Raw genomic sequence first — 21247 nt, 5'->3', positions numbered from 1 at the left:
CTAAAAAAAAAAAAAAAAAAAAAAAATCGGATCATGTATTAATGATATGCTGAAGTAGATGTAATGTTGAAAAAATAAACCTAGACTCATGCTATATCTTTAATGACTTGTCATACACATACAGAAGAATACAGATTATGTTGTTATACATGGCCATAACAAGGCAGTGGAATGTAAAAGATTGGTGTAAAACACAACATTAACTGTGTGACCCCTGCAAAATATCAAGACACAAATCCAAATTCTGTGCATACTCAGTTACTGGTGTCCTCAAAAGAAATGAACAATATAAAACAAATAATCATTTTTTTTTTTTTTTTTTCGGAAGCGTTGTGTAATCTGGTCAACACAAAACGGCAAATTTTCAACTCTAAACCCAATGTTTTTGCCATTTTAACACATATTGAAGCATAAAACATTAACGGTCCAAATCATGAGCAACATAACTGTACAATTTGTTTAACTTTCTACCAGTTGATTGACATGCAGTGATTAATTTTCTAAGGTGAATGAGTTGATTTACAAAGAAAATAATAGTTAAGAACTGTTTGACTTTACATATTAGTATCATTTATTTAGAGTTTTGTAACATGGCAGTTAGGAAACATTCTCTTAGGCAGGTTGCCCAGCCCAAACATGCATCTTTTCTTTAAAATAGTTTTTTATTGTTGTATACAAAGGTTTCTCACAGTCATTGCATCTTCCAAATATTCCAAATTCCAAATCTATCCAAGTGTGGACACTCAGCAGGCTATGAAAACAAATATATTGCCAAATTCACGTCCGCACATCAGACTTGATTTAAGATACCCATCTCCAACCGGTCAAAACAAACCTTACAAAGACAATTGATCACTTAAATGCAATTTTAAACTTATTTAACCTGAACCTTTGTCCCTTATTATGGACGCACATAACATTGAACTTTCTAACCTTTATTCTACATTTACTCTATATTATTAGGAGTCGTAGCATGGGAAGCAACTGCAAAACATCTTTTTAAAGGGGTTGTTCTTGTCATGACGCTTGGCCCTACCAAGTTTGACAATAGCTTCCTTTACGCCTTCATCAGTTTTCTGGATGTTGGTTTGAATTGCATCCAGCATGGGGCCCTGCTCCTCCACAAGCAGGGCAATATCCAGGAAAATCTCATGAATGCCCTTGACACGATTCTCCAGGTCCACCAACTCCTGATGACGTTTCTCAATTTGAGACAGAGCTGATCGAGCAGTTTTGCCTTCAGTAACAATGTTGTCATTAAAGATGTTCCACTGACCTTTCTCAATCATCTCTTCCACCTCCTCTCCTGTCACCTCACGCCCCACTATCTCCATCTGCCTTTGGATCTGGGCTTTACAGTTCTCACGGTGGCTCATCTCAGCGTCATTGTAGTCAAACATGGTATCGCGGAAACTATTGCTGAGGGATGCATACTGGGTTCTGGCAATCCGTGTGATGGCAGAATTTGAGCCGTGTGCTTCTTCTAGTTTGTGGGCCGTGCCATCCATGTTTCGCAGGTGTCCTAGCACATTCTCAGCCCGAGCCTTTATATCAGCACCAATGGCATTAGAGTCCTTTTTGATAGTGCTCATGTTGGTTGTTCCCTGGAGCATGCGGGAATTCTGTTCACGGAGTCTTTTAATTTCCACACGGATGAGTTGGATCTCTCTGTGGATATCCTGAGACTGAGAAAAGACCTCCTCCAGATGAGGGCTGTCATCAAACACTACTGCTTCATGAGGCAACTCCTCCAGGTCCACATTGCTGTAGAACTCAGGGGAAGTGGACTCTGTGCACTCCATCGGCTCCACATGGCCGTTGGACATTTCACGTAGGTTGCTCAGTCTGTCCCTCATTGTTGGCCTGGAGATCTTGTGAATTTTCCAGATGTCAAGATGATTTTCTATGTCTGCTTAACTTTCTTCTAATGCACATTGGTGGAGATGACTCAGTCAATCTGAGTTGACCTTACAAAACAAACATCAACGACAAATCTTGAGGTACACAGCACATTTCAGAATTGAGTAACCTTTTTCTCCATCACAGAGAGGGTGACAAGACAAAATCTAAGGTTCAAAACAGAACAATCCTCTAATTTGAAAGTTATACACACCAGGAATCTGTTTAAAAATCTTTTCCTCCTTGCTTCAGATGAGTCCACACAGTACCAATCACTGGCCTAACAGGCCTAACAAGAATAGTCAAAGGATCTGCTTCTCACCAAACTAGTTCCTCTGCCTTTTTTAATCTGACCCTCTAAGAGATTATTTTGACTTTCAATCAACCTAAAGCATTCAATGCTCAGATTCTGTACATCGGATACAATTTCATCTTGGAGTTTAAGGAACAATCATAATATGTCCAGAACAAAATGAAGAAGCTCGTGACATTATTGCATTTCAAGAGTCAAGTGCATTATAAGATCACGGCATCCCAAACTTCAGGAGCTCTTGTATGATACTGTCGTCTAGTTTCCTACATTCAGCTAGAAATAAAAGTTTATTATGCCCAATTATCCTCACTGACTAAATATATACTCAGTAGCTCTGGTTGGATTGGAAATCATTGACTCCTGAAATACACTTTTTCAGTAGGATTTATTTAAATGGCCTGCAACTATTGTCTCATGTATTTGAGGTAATGCTAACTGGTGAATCCAGGTGTGTTCAGGATACCTTAAGGCTTAGGTAATTTTTTGAAGAATGGAAAAAGTTATCCTTTATCCTAAAATACATCTACTTTGTTTCTTTATACACTATTATTTATAGTACCCCGTGTCACATTTTCCATAGACCCCCAACACACACAGACACGATAAATAGGCTAATAACTTAAACCTACAATACGGTTTATTGGTCTTCATACCTGTGTTGTTCTGCTGTCCACGAATGTCAAACGTTGTTCTTCACTTTAAGGTGGCTGCCGTGGCACTGCCCCATCCTGAAGTCGACTGCTCCGTAAGAAACAAAAGGCCGCACAAGCGTAATGCTGCTATCTTTGGAGCTAAAACGGGTCTTCTGCTGTTTGTCAGGGTGAGGAATTACGCCACACCATGCGACTAAGGGTGATGTGATAATCAGGAATGAAGCCCGATCGGTTTGGCTCTGCACTGACGCGACATCTCAATTGGATAGGCCGGGGTGTGAACTGCTAGGGTGTACACAAACCCAGTCGGTGGCATTTTAAACTTGTAGGCGTCTTCTAGGTACAACAACATGATTGGTAGGAAATGTACAGAGAAGCTCGGGACAGGTGATTTTGAAAGGGATCACTGCAGATTTAACAGAGATGCAAATGTGTCCACCAGGAGCATCACACCAATGAGCTGCACTCGGTTTGAAAAGGTTTAATTGGAAGTGGTGATTGTTCAGTGACCTGAACGTGGTGGCGGAAACGCCCGGTCCATGGTGAGATGTAGTCACGCCCCAGTGACGTGCACAGAAACGCAGAGAGAGAGAGAGAGAGCTCCGTGTGGATTTACACCAGCTTTTACTAACTGGCATTTGTGCTGATACACGGTTTTAAAGAGTGTATGATTTAGATGATCTAAAAATAGCCCGTGGGTGTGGGGAACAGTTAATTCTGGGAGTGGCACACTCACATGGAAGTTTATTGGAATACCTGGTTATATTGCAGTCTAATACAACACTTCAATGAAACGATTGTATAAGTTCTATTAATAATCAATCAGTCAATCGTTTCTAGTTGTAAAAAGACTCAACTCGACTAAAGACTTTCAGCACACGGATTTTTGGAACAGACACATCCACACTCAAAAAATACAGCTAAACCACAACAAGGCTATTGTGATACATGGTAACTGTTTTAGCTGCCTCTGCATAGCAAGGGTCTAATAAACTAATTCAACTGATGAAAATATACATGTCTGTATTAAAAAAAAACTGCCAATCATTAGCTGATACATTTGTATTTAAACGCTGTCTACTATTCTAAACCATTGCACAAACGTGGTACAATAGAATGCAATGTAGGCTGCACAGTGGCTCTGCAAGACATTCATTTCTGCGAATGGTTGCACCTATTAACATTATATCATAATCGGAGGTATTAATCAGTATTTCATTTCGGTTTACCATAAGGTAATTAAATTAGTGCTTTGTGGGAGACATTTCAACCTGAAAGGAGTACACAAAGTCTTTTTGTAGCATTTTGTGTGTTTTGTAAACATATTTTTACACTTTTTGTACTTTAGATTTTTTGTTTGTTTGTTTATTTTAGCGTCCCTCCTATTGTACTACGAGCTCTCTGTGTTTACTGGTAATAAAACGCTGTTTAATACGTTTTTCACTAAACATAAGAAACGAGACATTCGCAATACCTTAAATACGACATGAGACGGTATTGCAATAGACTTTTCATTTGAAGAAGGGTAGTAGTTTAAAGCATAATTTTAATTATTTAATTATATTAAAATGTAATTATACCCGATCAATGCACACCACCTTTTATTACAATTATCATTCTGGGGACAGCTCGTGTGTGGCAGCCTCTGAATCATCAAATTTCCGACTGTCTGCGAACACAGCGCAGCTCCATCAGGACCCTGTCGCCACCTCAACTTTCTTTTTGTTCCTGCCGGAGCTACATTTTGTGGCTCATTGCTAAAGAGAAGAAAACCCGACCGAAAACGACCTAATAAAGGCACATTAAAAGTAAAAGAAACAGCCATGAAATTGTCTATAATTCGAAGTGCTTGTGGGGGTCTTAGGACACATCCAGTCCGTCTGGGAGGCAGAGTCAGCGGCTTGCCGCGGAGATGCCCAACGTTACCGAATGGTCCTGCCAATAGCCGGTTGATCCTCCGGACAGCGAGCGCCACTACCACCGGCGGAACCGACCCGGTGTTAGCGGTGAACATTGGCAAACCGGCTCAAAGGGAAGATCGATTTGTGTGCCACAGTTCTTTGAGGTAAGACGTGTCTGCGTTAAGTCATGTGTAGTCACGTAGTATAGAATCACCGACATTGTAGTATTTAATTTGCTAAAAGTGGACGCAGGGGATTGACATTTGGCTAAAGAGATAAACGGTGTTCGGCATTTCCCGTTTCTTGGACAGCAGCCAGTTCTGCACGTGTCCCCGATACAGTCAACAGTGGCTCCGGCCAGCTGATGTAACTTGTCTCCGCTGTTGCTAAACGCACGATGCAACAATGAGCATGAATAGAAGGAAGTGGAGCAAAGCGCCGATGCGGGTGATTGGGAAATGCAGTAGTTTATCGTGTGTCACATGGCACGTATCCCTGTGTGCGACGTTACCGACACGATTTTATGATCTTTCCATTGTATGTGACATGTAGTTAGTTGTGTGCAACACGATGGGGGCTAATTTTTGTGTTCTCCTACTATAGAGCATCGCGTGCAATAAAGCCATTTTTAGGAGACAGCTATTAGTCAGTAATGTAACTGGTGTAGTTAGTGTTTACATTGTGGACAAAATATAGGTCAGTGTGTTAATGCTGATGTTACCCTAATTAACATATTAGCTCCTCCCACACACTGACTATCGGATGCAACCGTACCATTAAAAAATAATTGTATTCTTTTAACTAAAACTATCGCCTGGCCAACCTTTATTACATTAGTAAGGCTGTGATAACTAGGGGCAATCCCGTTTTACGCATTGTTTGCAGTACTTATTGTTTAAACGAGTTATACAGGGTGAAACACTATTATTTCATTATTTTCTTATTTAAACAAGTCGAATGACGGAGGTACAGCCATAATTTATGATTATAAGATTCATCATAAGATGGCCTACAAATACAGTATAAACATTTTCTAGAGGTTATCCATACATCAGAGAAACTTTAATTAAATCTCCCAAAGTTTTACAGAATATGGCCTAATGTATGTGTTTGACTTGAATTTACTCAACGCCCTTATTTGTAGTGGATGATTGGATGTTGCTCACCCATTTATTTTCACTCATAGGGAAGTAGTTCAGAGCACAAAGGAGGCAATGGCTGCTCTTCAGAGAAGAAGTTCAGCAATCCAACCTTTGTTGGCAATTATACAGGTATTGTAAGAAAAATGTTGTGCTAGTAGTGACATTAAACCTGTTTTGCCTCAGTTCACCTCTGAACTAGCGATTATCTGTTTTATAAGGCATCTGAACATTACTGTACTATCATTCTGTTTGTCTCATGGTGTTTATTTTATATCAAAGGCAGGTGAAGATGACGGCGTATTGGGGATCAATAAGGAAATGGCAGGAAAGGTAGTTTCCCCTTGAAGTTTTTTATTTTGATTTGATAACAAAGTTACATGTTAAACGTTTCAAACTATTCACTGTCTTCTTTTCCCTGTATCCACAGATTGAGTTGAACATCATTCAGATTTGTCTGGCAAAAGACTGCACAGAAGATGAAGTGAGTGAAACTAACTCAAATACTTGGTTAATCTTATTTGTGCTTAAACAAATGTCTAGGCCAAGAGTAGGCAACCCTGGACCTTAAGTCCCACTGTCCTGCTTATTTTCCAGCCATCTTGGATGAAGGCTGAGGGAAAGAAAGACTAAATGAATTGACATCTTCCAGCTTCTGATTCACTGAACAAACCTGATGCAGGTAATCAGCACTGTCGTTCTGTCACTCAGCCTCATCCAAGATGGCGTTCTTTAGCGAAGCAAATCTTAGTCCCCTCCTCATTGTTTAGAAAGTCAGCGCGTGATTTACACTTCCTCTGACTGAGCAGCATGTGACCGTGGTGGTTGTGTTAAGTGTCAAGGTAATTAGTCCCTCAAACAAACTATTATTTCATTAAATCATTATTTAACTATAAGTCACGGATACATGACCAATCCCAATTTCTTTATTAATTTAGTCACTCCTTATGTTGTGTTTGAATTGGTTTTTGTTTGATAGCAATTTTCAACATTATGTAACTTAAACTGGGAAGCACCCTATCAGCTGTGTATCTCTTTACCCAGCTGTAAACTGGCTCTTGGGAATTACCTATGTATTTCAGCTGACAGTCGATGATTTACAATCACTGGCCTTAGAAGGACTCTGCTGCTGTAGTAATCTACTGCTTTACTTTCACAAATCTTTTCTCTTTCTTCCTTCTTTTTTCGCCCTCCACTGTGATTTCCATCTTTGTTTTTTTGCTCAGTCAGCGGCACTGACCTGTTAAATTTAAAGGTACAAATGTTGTTTTACTCTACTTTTCTTACCTTGTTTTTAATCAGTTTACTTTGTTCTTAAAAGAGCAGTCATACTATACGTTTTATAAAACTTTTATTATCTTCTGTAGACCCATCACATACAGTATGGCACAGTGTTTACCGTATGTGTTACATTCCCACAACTCCAGTTGTGGTTTGCAAATACTGTTGAATTCTTTAGCATGACTTTTTTTCATGTGTCTCTATGTAGATTGTAGAGGAGGTGTTGAAACTGAACGAAGACCCCAGGGTGCATGGTATCTACCTTCATCTTCCTCCAGTTTCCCTCACCAGTAGAGTGCTCAACGCACTCAAACCTGAGAAGGACATAGATGGGTAAAAAAAAAAGCAACCTGAAAGTGCAGACATACATATTATCGCAGCGGAGTTTTTCCAGGCAGATGCAGCACATCAGCAGTGTGTGTTTCTTTGCTTCAAAAGAGATAAATGCATTTATTCATTTGGAGCTTTACATTTTTGAGCAAATCAGAATGGACTGCACACAATTAAGGATTAAGTAAGTAAATCTTACGTGCTTTCAGCTGACAAGAGAATGATAGAATTAGAAAGACACCCTTAATAATTTCTGTTCAATAAAGGAACCCAGAAAGAAACACTGTTAAACTTTATAGTCAACTCCTAAAATATGTGTGATCTAAAGGAATAGAAATAATCTAAAGATTCTATGACCAGTTAAAATTGACTTGGTTCCTGGGGGAATATAAATGTATTTAATGTTGTGTATTTATATGAGTTTCTGTTCTTTTTCAGAATATCAGATTTGAACATGGGCCGTTTGATACGAGGCGACTTGAGCAAAGTCTTTGTGCCACCTACGGTCAGAGCTGTCCTAGATCTGCTTGAGAAACATGGTGAGTGTGTGAGAACCGAATTTAGTTTCATAAATCTTTAGCTTGTAAATTTAGTCCTGTGACTTTTAAAACTTGTCAAGCTCATGAAAAGTGAAGGACAAACTAACAAACATGGAGTTTGTACATACATTTGCTTCTGCAGAGACTCTTCAGAGTCATCATATCATACTCCATGCCTATAGTTGATAAAAGACATCCAATGATCTATGTAAGTGGGTACATTTAGTAAATTTAATATATCTTAATACAAGAATTCATCAAGTCTACACTTTGTGCTAATTCCACAAATAATTCGCTAATAGGTGTAATAGATTTTATATTGTGCTTCTTTTTAGTTAGCAAAAAAGAAATGAATGAAATTTAGGCCAACTGTTTTACAGAAATTAAACTATTACATGTAATTGAGATGCCTATCTTTCCATGTGGTAATAACACTGCACATACTTCATGTAAGAAAATGCATTTTGAAAGTGACGTCTTCGAGCTAAGACACTACTACTGCTTTTAGAATATGTTGTGGAATTTGGAGATGTGAAAATCTAGCACATCAAAAAGATTTTGGCATTTGGACCCACAAGAAAAAGGCTGAGTCACCAGGCTAAGAGCTTAACAAGGCATCATTTTGAGGGATCAAAGTTCAAGTGTGCATGGGGTCATGGTTATTCTGAGTGTCCCTCACGCCACTACCAGTAGAAGAGATTCACTAATCCAATGCAGTTTCTCAACAGACCTGATGTCTTGTAAATGATGAATTTTTGTACAGTTTTCTAAAACCTATGGAAATTAGCTTTGACAAAAATACATTGGAAAGGTGTAATTGTCATCCATTTTGGTCAGGGAAATGTGAACTGGTTGCTTGTGCCTGTAAAGCAGTTGATAAATAGTTTATGTCATGACGTTGAATTATAACCTTTTTACAGATGCTCCTTTGGATGGAAAAACAGTGTTGCTGGTTGGAGGAGAAGGACCCATGGGGTTGGCTCTGCAGTGCCTGATAGAGAGAAATGGAATGGTGGCTTTGAAAAGTAACTGGAACTCCAATAGCCTGCAGAAACTGGTGGGTTTGTTTGTGTGTGCATATTTGCACTTCCTTTTATTTATGTTCTCTTCTTTCTCATGACTTCTCATAAATAGTATTTTGTAACCATTCTCCCACCACGTTCTTCAGGTAATGCAGGCTGATGGTGTGGTCCTGTTAGGGGCAGAGGATATTGATGTCCCACCCACCTGGTTTAGACCAGGTGCTGCCGTCATTCGCTGTGGGCCCAGCCTGGTGACAGGTATTGTTAAATGCATGCTAAATTAATTATTCTGCGTTGGTTTGAGCTGTAGGGGATAAGAAATATTTCCTAACTTCTTCACATTGCATTATTTTGAACTTCTATCGTGTTTGTTGTTCCTCTTTCAGACTGCATTTGAGGAAATTATAATTGATTTTATAGTTAACTGAAAAGCTTGGGATTGCGCCGGAGTCTCCAAAGTGTGTGCTTGGCTTTTAATACATTTTTTGTTTTAGATGATAATGCCATTGAGATGCCTTCAATGTCTGGGTTAGAACACCTCGTAGCAGCGTACAGAACACAGGTGCGTTTTTGTTTCTATCCTTTGTCCTTGGCCCGTTTGCTTCCTATATTCTTAATTATTCACTGTTTTCATTCTGGTCACTTCTGTTTGTCCACTAGAATGTGGTGCATAGTTATAGTCGATGGCTTCAGGAGCAGCAGTACCGGCCCTGGCGTCTGCATAGCCTCAAACTACAGCCTATGACCCCTGTGCCAAGGTATAGAGGGTTCCACGAGGAGCTTTTAGAAAATTCCTATATTAATCTACATAGATGTAGGAGCTTTTTATTGTGTCATATCATACTTTAATTACTATTATAAGAATAAGGTTGATTGTGGTGTATAACAGTGTAAGAAACATTAAAATTACCTAATGATATGCTATGATTTCTATCTTTATCAGTGACATTGAGATTTCTAGAGCCCAGATGCCCAAACCAGTGAACCAGCTGGCTGAGGAGATTGGTTTGCTGCCAGAAGAGCTTGAAGCTTATGGCCGAAGCAAAGCTAAGGTTCGACTCTCTGTGTTAGACCGGTTGCACACACAGCCTGATGGGAAATATGTGCTGGTTGCTGGGTGAGTTTGATTTATTGATCAATCAAGTCCCTCTCTTCCCCATTATTTTTATGAAATCTGTGATGTAAATGTACTAAGTCCTCCAGGTGCTGTTCTCCTTCATTTTATTACATTAAAGTAATAGTAAAATACAATACGTAATCTTTAAAAAAAACAAACATTGCCAGGTAATATGAATAAAAATGTGCAAATTTAAAATGTTATGTAAATCTTTCATTTCATAGCATAACGCCCACCCCACTGGGGGAAGGTAAAAGCACAGTGACCATTGGCCTTGTCCAGGCTCTGTCTGCACACCTCAAGCTCAACTCTTTCGCTTGTCTCAGACAGCCTTCCCAGGGACCCACCTTTGGTGTTAAAGGTGAGAAATCAATACTTAGTAGTACATACCCTGTCTGAAAAGTATGCATTCACCTATTTACCATGTATCGAGAAACATAATATGTATAATGTAGTACATTCATCTCTTTTTTTGAAAATAATTATGCCATTAGTCATTGTTTTGTCCACAGTGCGATTTTAGTAAAATTCTTTAAGGAACTGTGTTTTTATATTTTAAAATATGTTAAGTCCAGCTGGTTCAAATGGTGAATGTTACTTTTGAATCCATCCATTACTGTAACTGGTTATCCTGGTAATGGTCATGGGGGGCTGTTTACACAAGTTTATCCAACCCAGAAGAAACTCCACACAGAAAGCCCACAGCCGGCAGATATATTTGAACTTGGGACCTTTCAGTAGTGGGGTGGCAGTGCTAATCACACTAGCACCGTGTTGGCAGTTACTTTTGAATGAATCTCTTAATTGTGTTTTTCTTCCCATCGAGGTCTTTGAGTGAGACCGGCACTAACAGCTGCAGTGAAGAATGTATGAAGTAACTACGATAAGCTGTCTTTTTTGTCAGCGTGAAGCTTAAGTTTCACACCCTGCTACATTTTATGCTAGGGTGGAGCAGTCAAGCAGTTGCCATTCCTCCTTTGTGTGTCCCTGTCCTGTTGTCTGCCTCTGACTGTGCTACTTCTTCCTTTTAACTAGGAGGAGCTGCAGGAGGGGGATATGCCCAGGTCATACCTATGGAGGAGGTAAGACATACAGAGACTCACTTCAAAGACCAAAGACTGGCAAAGACTCCCACCAGTTGGAACAAAAACACACTTATGTGCATACTTACAACCCCTGGAGTTGTGGCATAACATTGTCTGTAACGAAAGGAACTTTCTGTTAAGAGAGACCGTGGGGAAAGTGCAGCAGATGGGTTTCACTGCTCTAGACATGTTGCCTACCATGGGGAAGCCTCTACCACTCTTTCTTCACACTGCATGACTGTTAATTTTATCAAAGTTTTCATCATAAACAGAGTATACAGTTATCATAATCTCAAAAGATTCCTTTGTTTGAAGCCACAATTATCAAGTGCTTGACTTCACCCATTTAGCTGCATTTCTCCCAACCCATAACATGTATCACTATATTTCTCTAATCGTGCTTTGATTTGTTATGCCTAATCTCCACACCTCTCCTTTTTTCGCTCTTCTTTTTTATTTTTTTGTTTTTTCTTCTTTAGTTTAACCTTCATCTGACTGGTGACATTCATGCTATCACTGCAGCCAATAATCTAGTGGCAGCAGCTATTGATGCCAGAATGCTCCATGAAGCGACGCAATCAGACAAGGTGAGTGTATTATGGTGTCACACAGTAATTGCTTTTTCTTACATCAAACTTTATTATTATTATTTATTAATTATTTATGTATTTATAGCCCTTCTTTTGGTGCACCACACATATCCCAGATACCTCTCTACTTGTCTAACTTCTACACTATTATTTCATGATTTCATTGAAATATTCACATGGATTGTGATTTGTATTTGGTTTGCAGTTCATAGATATTTTTGTCTTGTACTTCCAAGGCTCTTTTCAATAGACTGGTTCCTTCAGTGAATGGAGTCAGAAAATTTTCACCCATCCAGATCTCCAGGCTACATGTAAGTCTAAACACTGTAGTGTCCCAACAGCTACTGTCAACCAGATTGTTGAGTTCACTTCTAAGAGGAAAAAACACTTTGTCCACTAGAGGGCCACAGTGAGCCTGTTTAAAAATGTACACTGTTGTATTCTTGCATATCTGCTTTTCCAAATGATGCCCTGCCTTTTAGATGTTAAAGTATTGCTTTTTATGTAGTGTTGATGACCAAATATCACGTTTTAACAGGTAAAACACATACACTCACTGGCTACTTCATTAGGTACTTCTGTACAGTCGAATGAAATTGAATACAGCAGCTCTGCCATGACTTCTACTGGCAGGGTTGTGTTTTCTCTGTTTTTAAATTTTCTCTGTTTTTAAATTGAAACAGTCAGAAATTATACTATATTATACTGAAGTGTATTATACTAAGAGTCGCTGCCAATGTTTTTGTCACCCTATTTAAATTGAAAGAGGAGGCCAAAACATTATAACCACCTCTTAATATAATTAAAAAGTAGAAATTATGGCAGGGCCACTGTATTGGATTGCATTAGATTGTACAGGTGTTCCTATAGAAGTGGCCACTGAATGTATGGCAGAAGTTTGAACATAATGCCAACAGGCCTGTCTGTCCTGTTGTGTAAACAACTCTGAGTTGAAAAGTTAAAGGGACTATAAAATATATATTGGTCTTAATAGATATAGTGATAGAGAAAGAGAGCACTCCCAGTGAACCTTTTGAACCTGATAGTGAGTTCATCCCCTCATTGCCTTGTACCTCACTTGTAAGTCGCTTTGGATAAAAGCGTCTGCTAAATGACTAAATGTAAATGTAAATGTAAATGTCATTGTAATTTATTGTATTCACATGCTTGTACATGGCTGTATCTGCCTGGCATGTACAGTACATAGCAAGCAAAGTACCACATGTTTTATTTCAAAATAAAATATGGGAATGGTTATATTGTGACAAGTTATCAAATTGAATTCCTGCATTTAGTGTTAGTTGGGATTGAAATGTGGGCACATGTGGAACCAAAGGTAACAATTGTACATGCTCACTTCTCCAAATACCACTTATGGAGAATCCTCAAATCTTCCATCTCTCTTCAACTGCAGCGTCTTGGCATCAACAAAACAGACCCTGCAACTCTCACGCCGCAAGAAGTCAGCGACTTCGTTCGCCTTGACCTTGACCCTGCCAAGATCACCTGGCAAAGAGGTAAAGAAGGAAATATAAATTTTAAGTAGAGAACCAGCCAGTATCATTTTCTGCAAGCAAAGAGTCATTTTCTCAATCAAAACCAATACCATCACACATATCTAATTCACATTAATAGTGTTTTGAAAAACATCACATGGTTCACTAAGTTGGTCTGTTGTGCCATGCGTGAGGAATGTCACATGCATCCTGGAACTGGAATGCATTTGATATAAGATATTTTAATCCTAATCAATGAAGAGGGGGAGTGACAACTCTTTTTGTCCCGTGTTTACAGGGGATTCACAAAATTGACACAGCTTATTTAGAAATGTGGCAGTGATCAGTCAAGGGATGATAAATATGTTTATGTGGAAAGAGCTACCTCAGTGGTAGTTGTGTTTGTTCAAAGTTGTCAGTGAGAACAACCGGTTGGCTGCTGCTTTGAGTGATATGATATAAGCTCCAGTAAATCCAGAGGCCCCTGGAGATTTAAAATAAGATTTACAGCTCAAAGTGATGTGGTGTGATTTTGTGTTCATGAGACAAACCATGTTTTTCACTTCCTTTCATTACACTAAACCAGCATCAAGACAATATTTGACTGTTGTGGTTTCCTGATGTTAACGACAGCATAGCCACAGAGGGGTCTACCTTTATTCAAGTTACATTATAAGAGATCAGGTTGAGTAAGAAGATCCCTCATGGCATAGATTCATCACCTTTGGTGGTGGTGTGGACATTAAAAAAAGCCAATGTGTTTCTGTTTAACAACACAGGGGTTACACTTTTTTTGTGTGTGTTTTTTTTGCATAAAGTTGTAGATTTTTGAAATTGTGCTAAAAATTATAATTTTTGGTTTGTTTTTCCAGTTGTTGATACAAATGACCGTTTCTTGAGGAAGATCACAGTTGGACAGGCAAGCACTGAAAAAGGACAGATCAGAGAGGTATGCAGCTCCCATGCTTTCACAATCGTCTCTGAGTGAAGTGTGTTCTTGTTAAATATTTTTTTGCAAACTCTCTTGGCTTTGTTATTATTACTGGGAGGCTGTGGATCAGTTGATAGAGCAGCGGGTCAGCGGTTTGATCCATGGTTCCTCCTGGCCACATGTCTACGTCTCCAGGCAAGACACTGAATTCCAAGTTCCCTTTAATGTGTGCTCCTTACTTTTAAGATGCCTGCTAAATGACTAATTGTACTAACTGTGACTGGTTTTGGACTGAGGCTGAGACCAATCTGTATATGTTCCATTCTTGTTTATTGCAGATATGTTATCATTGCATCACACAGTAATGACAGTGTTTTTACTTCTACCATATACACTGCAGAGGCATCCATTACACACCCATTACATGTCCATTAGACATGGAAAAAATATTGTTAAGATGCCTACTGACTTCTAGGTACTCATACTGACTATCTAAAAACTTTCTCATGTGCACACACAAAGACCTTCGCCTCTGTTTCGTTCTTGTCTTACTATGATAAAGCCCAGATGTATTTGAGCCTAATGACAACTAAATGAAATCCTGTAAATAAACACTTCACCTCAATGGGAAGCAAGCTGGTCTAAGTGAAAGCAAATGTTTGAAGGAGGAGAAAACTGACACACCTATTCACACAAACACACACACACACACACACACACACACACAGCCATTAAGCTAGCTCAGCATATGCTTACATTTACCGCCATCATTTCATCCATTCTGTTTCCATTTCATTCCTCTGTCCTCCACCTTCCTCCAGTGCTGGATACACTATAGCCCCTCAGGGTATTTGCAATGTGAGTGGGGATAGAAATGTGTTCCTTGGTGAATTGATGTGGTTTAAGTCATGTTTCTTCTAGGTAGAATATGTTTTTTATACACTAACCTGTGCGGAATCCTTATTTAGGATTTCTTTTCTTGTTTCTTCCTGTTTCTTTTTCTGTGACATACTCAAAGCAGAAAGTCACATCAGTAATTAGTTAAACATGATTAATTGTTTTCCCAAACTGTGGTCATTCGACTCAGATTCTCTTGTCTGTGTGATTATTTTTTTCTTTGCTCAGTGTTGGTCTTTGCTGAGCAGCCGCCGCATTTTAAAAGACATTTATACTGTTGTGACAATAAAACATATTTTTTGCAAACCTTCACATAATTTCTTATAAACTACAGAATTTCTTCCTGTCTAGTTCACATTTGGTTAAATTAGATCATCCAGCTGTAGAAGCCACTGTAGAAAAGCTTTAGCTTCTCACCCTTATGCTTTACACTGTGCTCTGTATGATTGTTTCTTGTCTCACCCGCCAGACTGGATTCGACATTGCAGTGGCCAGCGAGATCATGGCCATCCTGGCTCTGGCAGACAGCTTGGCGGATATGAAAGGCAGACTGGCACGCATGGTGGTGGGGACGAGTCGCTCTGAAAAGCCTGTCACTGCAGAGGACCTGGTGTGTGTCCCTGTGTGGTTTGTTTACAGGGGGCAATGTGGGAATTTTAACCACTTTCACATTAGCTTATCACTACATCCCAGAATTTCTATTACCAAAGTATTGAAAGAGTTCAATTACTGGCTTTAAAAGGTTCACATTATTATTGTTCATTACCATGTAGAAACAAGTATGAAGGCAAATGTAACTGGCCACAGCAGCTTATTAAGTTCCATGATTACTGCCCCAGAGAGAAAACTGCTCAAATAACACACAAGGTTTATTGGTGTCATTTAGTCTCTACTATTGTTCTTGCAATTTTCTGTCAAACTCTCAGCTTAGCAATTCCCCTTGTTTCAATGTTTGAAGGAGGAGAAAACTGACACACCTATTCACACACACACAAACACACACAGCCATTAAGCTAGCTCAGCATACGCTTACATTTACCGCCATCATTTCATCCATTCTACAATTTTCATTCTACAATTTTCTGTCAAACTCTCAGCTTAGCAATGTTTCAAACCCACAATGTTTCAAATACACAATGTTTCAAACCCACTACCACTGTACCACTTACCCTTTTCAAAACAGCACTTCTAATCAAAGTGTAAGGTGTGACCTGTGAACAAGATGTTTCATATAGTTTTTGCAGCTCTCACAACCTTCATCTGTAGAGTCACATCAGCACACCTGAGAGCCAGGCCCAGTGGGAATTCAGTAAATTGCTGTGTGGGTATACTGTGTGTGTGTCCAGATTGCTGACCAAGCATATTTTTGGAAGCACAATTTCAGAACAAAGAACAAAGACCAACAAATTGACTGTGGGTAATCTGCACTCATCTGTCGTTTTTTTTCTCCATGTCAGGGTGTGAGTGGAGCACTGGCGGTTTTAATGAAGGATGCCATCAAGCCCACATTGATGCAGACCCTTGAGGTGAGACATTCACATGACCTCACTTAAATATTCATTATCCTGCTCCACCAACCTTTCTGATTAAGATCTTGTAGAACTAATAGGTTGACAGTTCACAGGGATATACTATATCTAACTCTGTTGTCAGATTGTTTTATTGCCTTTTTTGACAAAGGGTGAGAGATCTTTTCCTGCTATGGCTTTTAATCACAACAGCTGTTTAGGAGTGTGCACAGGACAGGTCGAGCTCTCAGATAGGTCACTCAGTCCAGATTAATGCAGCTGTCCTAAGAAAACAGAATTAGATTTTGTGACATTACTGTGAGGTAAATCCACAGATGATCACAGAGGTGCATACTATAAGCAGGCTTATGCACATCATGCTCATTGACATTATCAAGCCAATGCTGTCCCTATACTGGGGGGCAAACTAGGGAAGAGTAGACTGCATTTGGTGTTTCTGGGGTTTTTTTTTAAACTTAAAATTGAAGGAATTATCAAGTTTACAGAATTCTGAACATAGAGGAATAATCTTTTTCTTTTCTTTTTTTAATTGGCCTGTTGCTGAGACAGCCCAAACTGTGATCTTACATTTTAGGGACATAAGAAGAATTGCCAGTCGCATCTGTAATGTTTCTCTACAGCTTGATGAATTTGCCATTATGCTTTTAAAGGACTTAATCACCCAGCATAGTGTTCAGTCAGCATAATGGTTCCCAGCTAGCCAGTCAGCGAGTAACTTTTACAGTTCGCACAATGTTAGTGGTCATGCTTCTGAAAACAGCTTTGTGTTTCTCTTTTTGTTGTGTTTCTATTTTTCATGTGTTTATTCTTTGTTGGTTTTGAACATAAACCTTGATTACATGGTTATTGGGTGGGGAAAATAATCAGACTGTCCCAGATTGGGTGTTTTCAAGGGTATGGAGTGGGGTGGAGTGTTTCATTGAGCACAGATTTTGGTTACTTTCTGTGTTTTTGGAGGAAGCATTGTGGTCCTGTTGTGTGAAACTGTTTCCTGTGTGGGTTTCCTGTGATTTTGGTCAGGGAACTGGTATCAGGACCGACCGGACCTCAGAGCTTCATGAGAAATTTCCATCGAAGTTGACTGCCTGTGACCTTTGTGCCCTCTTGGCCTATGTGTGTGTGGGGGTGTGTTGAATACAGATGCACACATGAGAATAGAGTTGGCATATGGAAGCTTGTGGGTTTCTGTGTTGTTGGGTAGAGTTTGGGGAGGACATAGCACAAGAGGAACCCAGTCCCTGTGTACGTGTCTTTTAAGCAGTCCTCAGTCATTCTGTATGTTCTTTAAACATCCTGTCTACGTGGCGTTTCACAGAATAACTGCATACATCTTTTCTGGGAGACGCAATAGAGCATAGCCTAGACAGTCACAGCTGTGACTCCACGCTTTCAGGTATGATTTCTTGTGCTCTCTGAAGATCCACAAGAAGCGGAAATAATGACATGATCTCTATCTTCCTGTTTTTGTTCAGCCCTTTAGTCTTCATAATCCTGTTGTCCACCAATTGAAGAGGTGACACACTCGACCTTTTACTTATTTCCGCTTCGATCGTCCTCTTGTGGATTATTCATATCCTCAATTGCTTTCCTTTGTGTACTAATGTGGAAAAAGTGAAAATGTGAACTGGGTCATGCTAAAGTTTAGAAATTGCAAACATACGTGGAAATCCGCGTAATGTATGACGCATGTTAACTTTCCACAGGAGTGCAAAAAGCAACATGTTATTGAAAGGATATTGATTGAAAAAGGATGTTTTTTACCATTGTAATGCGCCATCTTTACCCCTTTCCTTTTGCTTATGCTCTTTAGTGTGTGTGTGTCTGTGTTTTACATCTGTCTCTTTATGTAGCTACATTCTGCTGGAATTCATGAAGCTAGTGTACATAGAAAAGTAGACAAGTGGCAGCATTTGTCAGAGCCTTGTTAAATGGTTGATTTACTCCTGTGAGGGGAGGCTGTTTATGCAGGCGGACGGAGAGGTATGCAAACAAAAGCTTAGAAAATCGTGCTAGGCCTTCCCATCCTTCCTTTTTCCTCCCTCTCAAGGAATTTGCAATCAGCAACAATGGGTCTGTGGGCTTTCACCGGTTTTTGTCTTTGCCAATTTTTTGGGGGGGTATTTTTTTAGTCAATAAAGAGGTCAGTGAAGTATGATGTTGAAAAATAGATGAAAAACTGTACGCTGCATGTAAACTGGATTCATCATGCAAGATATCTTTTGAATAATTCAGAACCAAGGCTGGAGCACTTTTTTAGGACAGGTCTGCAGCTTGTAAGCTGACAGCATCAGCAGTAGTAGTGTTTCACCCTAGTTTAAGAAAGACCTAAGCTGGAAATTCCAATTTAAAGTTAATGTAGTGCTCCTAAATATGGATACATGTTCACATCCAGCGCCTCCTTCAGTTGTTATTTTAATTCAGCTCAGATTTTTTCTTTTCTTTAAACCTCTAAATACTTTAGCATGCCCTTGACTGAGACCTGATCTGTTATATCCATAGAGGATTAAATGTTTGAACCTTAAGGTCTGACAGTTAAAGCACTACTTTTTAAAAATTTGGTTTTTCTATTTACTTACATGTAAAACATTCTGTCTCCATGTTGTATTTATGTTCACAGCTTTAGTCACTTTGTAAATATCAACTGAAAGTAATTTTACTGTCCTGAGCATCTGCCAGCTGCAGAAACTCACAATTGTGGTGCTTTTTTAGTTATTGGTTGTGTCCAGCCTGTGGGGAGTAAACCAAATCAGCAGAGAAAGAAGCTTGGCCCACACTCAGGCTGGCATGTCAGTCAAATAGCTCTTAACTTGTGCCTACAGTTTTGACAAACACGGTGGCAGCCAAAGTACATCCACACTTGAGTATTTATACTCGACATTTGACTGACACATGTTGAATTTAGTATTTAAAGAACTGGTTAGTCCTTATTTTGACTTGGTCCGTTGAATTGCTGTGGGCTATGCTGATTCCTCAACCTCTCCTGTTTGTGTGCCCCTCTAATTGTTGCAGGGTACGCCAGTGTTTGTCCATGCTGGGCCCTTTGCCAACATCGCCCATGGCAACTCCTCTGTGCTGGCAGACAAGCTGGCTTTGAAGTTGGTTGGACGGGACGGCTTTGTGGGTAAGAGCACACAGTCCATGCATACAGATAGCGTACATGAGCTAAGGTAGATACACATGCACAAAACCTTAGAGCTAAGACAAAATAGGTTTAATGTAGAGTTTAGAACTTTGAAATTTAAAGCCATGGCTTCATTAGTTGGGCAGATTAAACAATAACTTACATTTCACTCCAGTTCAGCCTGCTCCCCAGGTGTTCTGACCTTCGGCTTGCATTCATCTCAATTCTGGTTCTGGCTCTGTTTTACCTACCACTCGCTGACTTCTCTCTTGCTCTGGTGTCTTGCTCCTGCGAAACATTCTAGGAAATTGGTGGAAGGATTGCGTAAAACACACACACACACACACACACTCATACAGGGGAGAGGAAGGAAGCAGATTGGTAATCTTAAAAGCCCCTGGAATGCTTTAGAGTAAACCAAACTAATCCCTTCCACGTCAAAGTATACATGAGTATTTCCATTTTTATCTGTCAATCTATCCCGCTTCTTTCTTTCTGTCTTCATTTACTTTGGAAGCAGAAATATGTTTGGAATTTGTGTGTGTGTGTCTGATGAGTTTGTGGGGCTTGTCAGGTGCATTTTACGAACATACAACTCTCTTCAAGACTTATATTTATCTCTGTGTGAGGGCAGTAATGGGTAAAATGAGAGGAGCGACTGTTTGTGCACTCAGTATTTACACAATCTAACATCTGAGAGCTGGGTAAATATGTAGGCCGTGTGGGCAGAGAGTTGGGTTTTACAACAATGGAGCATAGAATGCGGCAGGCTTGTATTTGTTCTACACTCTCACCCCTTCACCACACTTGTTCTACGTCTGTCCATCTTGTTTCATCCTTTCCCTCTCTGCGGGTTTGTTACCTGACTCTCAGGTATGTCAGGAACTCAACCTTTCTATTTTTCCTGCCCTGGAAGCTAGAATGTTTGAGTTTTAGGTGCTATTACTTTAGGAAAAAATAACGTAACTGGGAGGTATCTTTGTGTTACTCTAAGCTGATCTGATCCATAATTTTTATTAGCAATGGAGCAAAAGACAAGGTAATGTAAGAAGACCTGACGAAACCAGACTGTGGTTCTCCTCAGCTGTAGTTAGTGAATTTCAGCTCGTTGTTTTGGGTTTTACAGTTTTCGTTCACTCTCACCTGTCTCATTATTCTACTATCGAAAGCAGACAACTATCTCCAGGAAAACAATCAATTACCAACAGCTCACTGTCTTTATTAAGGAAAAATGCCATTAAACATAATAACTTGTAACACACAAACAAACAAGACAAGGTACTCTGTACCTTAAAAAGAAATATTAACGCACATGAAAATTTGAAACCTATTTGTTAAATAGAGGATCGAGAGAATTTAATACTTTAACTCCTCGGCTGCTTTTTAACTTACTCTTCTCTGCAA

At 39.5% G+C, this 21247-nt stretch overlaps 2 protein-coding genes and 1 long non-coding RNA gene across 4 annotated transcripts in view; 1 reads left to right on the top strand and 2 right to left on the bottom strand.

The window, feature by feature from the left end:
- Positions 1 to 85: 85 nt before the first annotated feature.
- Positions 86 to 3164, bottom strand: LOC137102971 (syntaxin-11-like). The gene is made up of 2 exons (XM_067482923.1): positions 2866 to 3164; positions 86 to 1967 (listed from the first exon to the last, which is right to left on the bottom strand). Exon 2 carries the CDS (start codon positions 1854 to 1856, stop codon positions 960 to 962), a length of 897 nt encoding a protein of 298 aa, XP_067339024.1. The 5' UTR covers positions 1857 to 1967; positions 2866 to 3164; the 3' UTR covers positions 86 to 959.
- Positions 3165 to 4536: 1372 nt separating this feature from the next.
- Positions 4537 to 21247, top strand: part of mthfd1l (methylenetetrahydrofolate dehydrogenase (NADP+ dependent) 1 like) — a 30746-nt gene continuing 14035 nt past the window's right edge. Inside the window, exons 1-20 of one of the 2 annotated variants that reach the window (XM_067482444.1) lie at positions 4537 to 4930; positions 5953 to 6037; positions 6188 to 6238; positions 6336 to 6389; positions 7395 to 7519; positions 7955 to 8055; positions 8976 to 9112; positions 9224 to 9335; positions 9572 to 9639; positions 9738 to 9835; positions 10021 to 10194; positions 10419 to 10555; positions 11230 to 11276; positions 11759 to 11866; positions 12106 to 12180; positions 13284 to 13386; positions 14238 to 14314; positions 15663 to 15803; positions 16651 to 16719; positions 19732 to 19843. In XM_067482444.1, the coding sequence (XP_067338545.1) occupies positions 4689 to 4930; positions 5953 to 6037; positions 6188 to 6238; positions 6336 to 6389; positions 7395 to 7519; positions 7955 to 8055; positions 8976 to 9112; positions 9224 to 9335; positions 9572 to 9639; positions 9738 to 9835; positions 10021 to 10194; positions 10419 to 10555; positions 11230 to 11276; positions 11759 to 11866; positions 12106 to 12180; positions 13284 to 13386; positions 14238 to 14314; positions 15663 to 15803; positions 16651 to 16719; positions 19732 to 19843 (2116 nt within the window). In that variant the 5' untranslated portion in view covers positions 4537 to 4688. Of the gene's footprint in view, positions 4931 to 5952; positions 6038 to 6187; positions 6239 to 6335; positions 6390 to 7394; positions 7520 to 7954; positions 8056 to 8975; positions 9113 to 9223; positions 9336 to 9571; positions 9640 to 9737; positions 9836 to 10020; positions 10195 to 10418; positions 10556 to 11229; positions 11277 to 11758; positions 11867 to 12105; positions 12181 to 13283; positions 13387 to 14237; positions 14315 to 14339; positions 14492 to 15662; positions 15804 to 16650; positions 16720 to 19731; positions 19844 to 21247 lie in introns of those variants that run through there. The other variant, XM_067482445.1, reaches the window with a different exon arrangement.
- Positions 7365 to 20522, bottom strand: LOC137102691 (uncharacterized). The gene is made up of 3 exons (XR_010911255.1): positions 20007 to 20522; positions 13227 to 13375; positions 7365 to 7500 (listed from the first exon to the last, which is right to left on the bottom strand). It is a non-coding gene; the product is annotated as an uncharacterized lncRNA (long non-coding RNA).

Source organism: Channa argus, chromosome 17, assembly GCF_033026475.1.
Source record: "Channa argus isolate prfri chromosome 17, Channa argus male v1.0, whole genome shotgun sequence".
Taxonomy (NCBI): domain Eukaryota; kingdom Metazoa; phylum Chordata; class Actinopteri; order Anabantiformes; family Channidae; genus Channa; species Channa argus.
Note: the sequence above shows the minus strand (reverse complement) of the source record. Positions and strands in the feature narration are given on the sequence as shown.

Coding starts and splice junctions, on each gene's coding strand:
- LOC137102971 (XM_067482923.1), bottom strand. CDS start 1,856: ATGAGGGACAGACTGAGCAACCTACGTGAAATGTCCAACGGCCATGTG.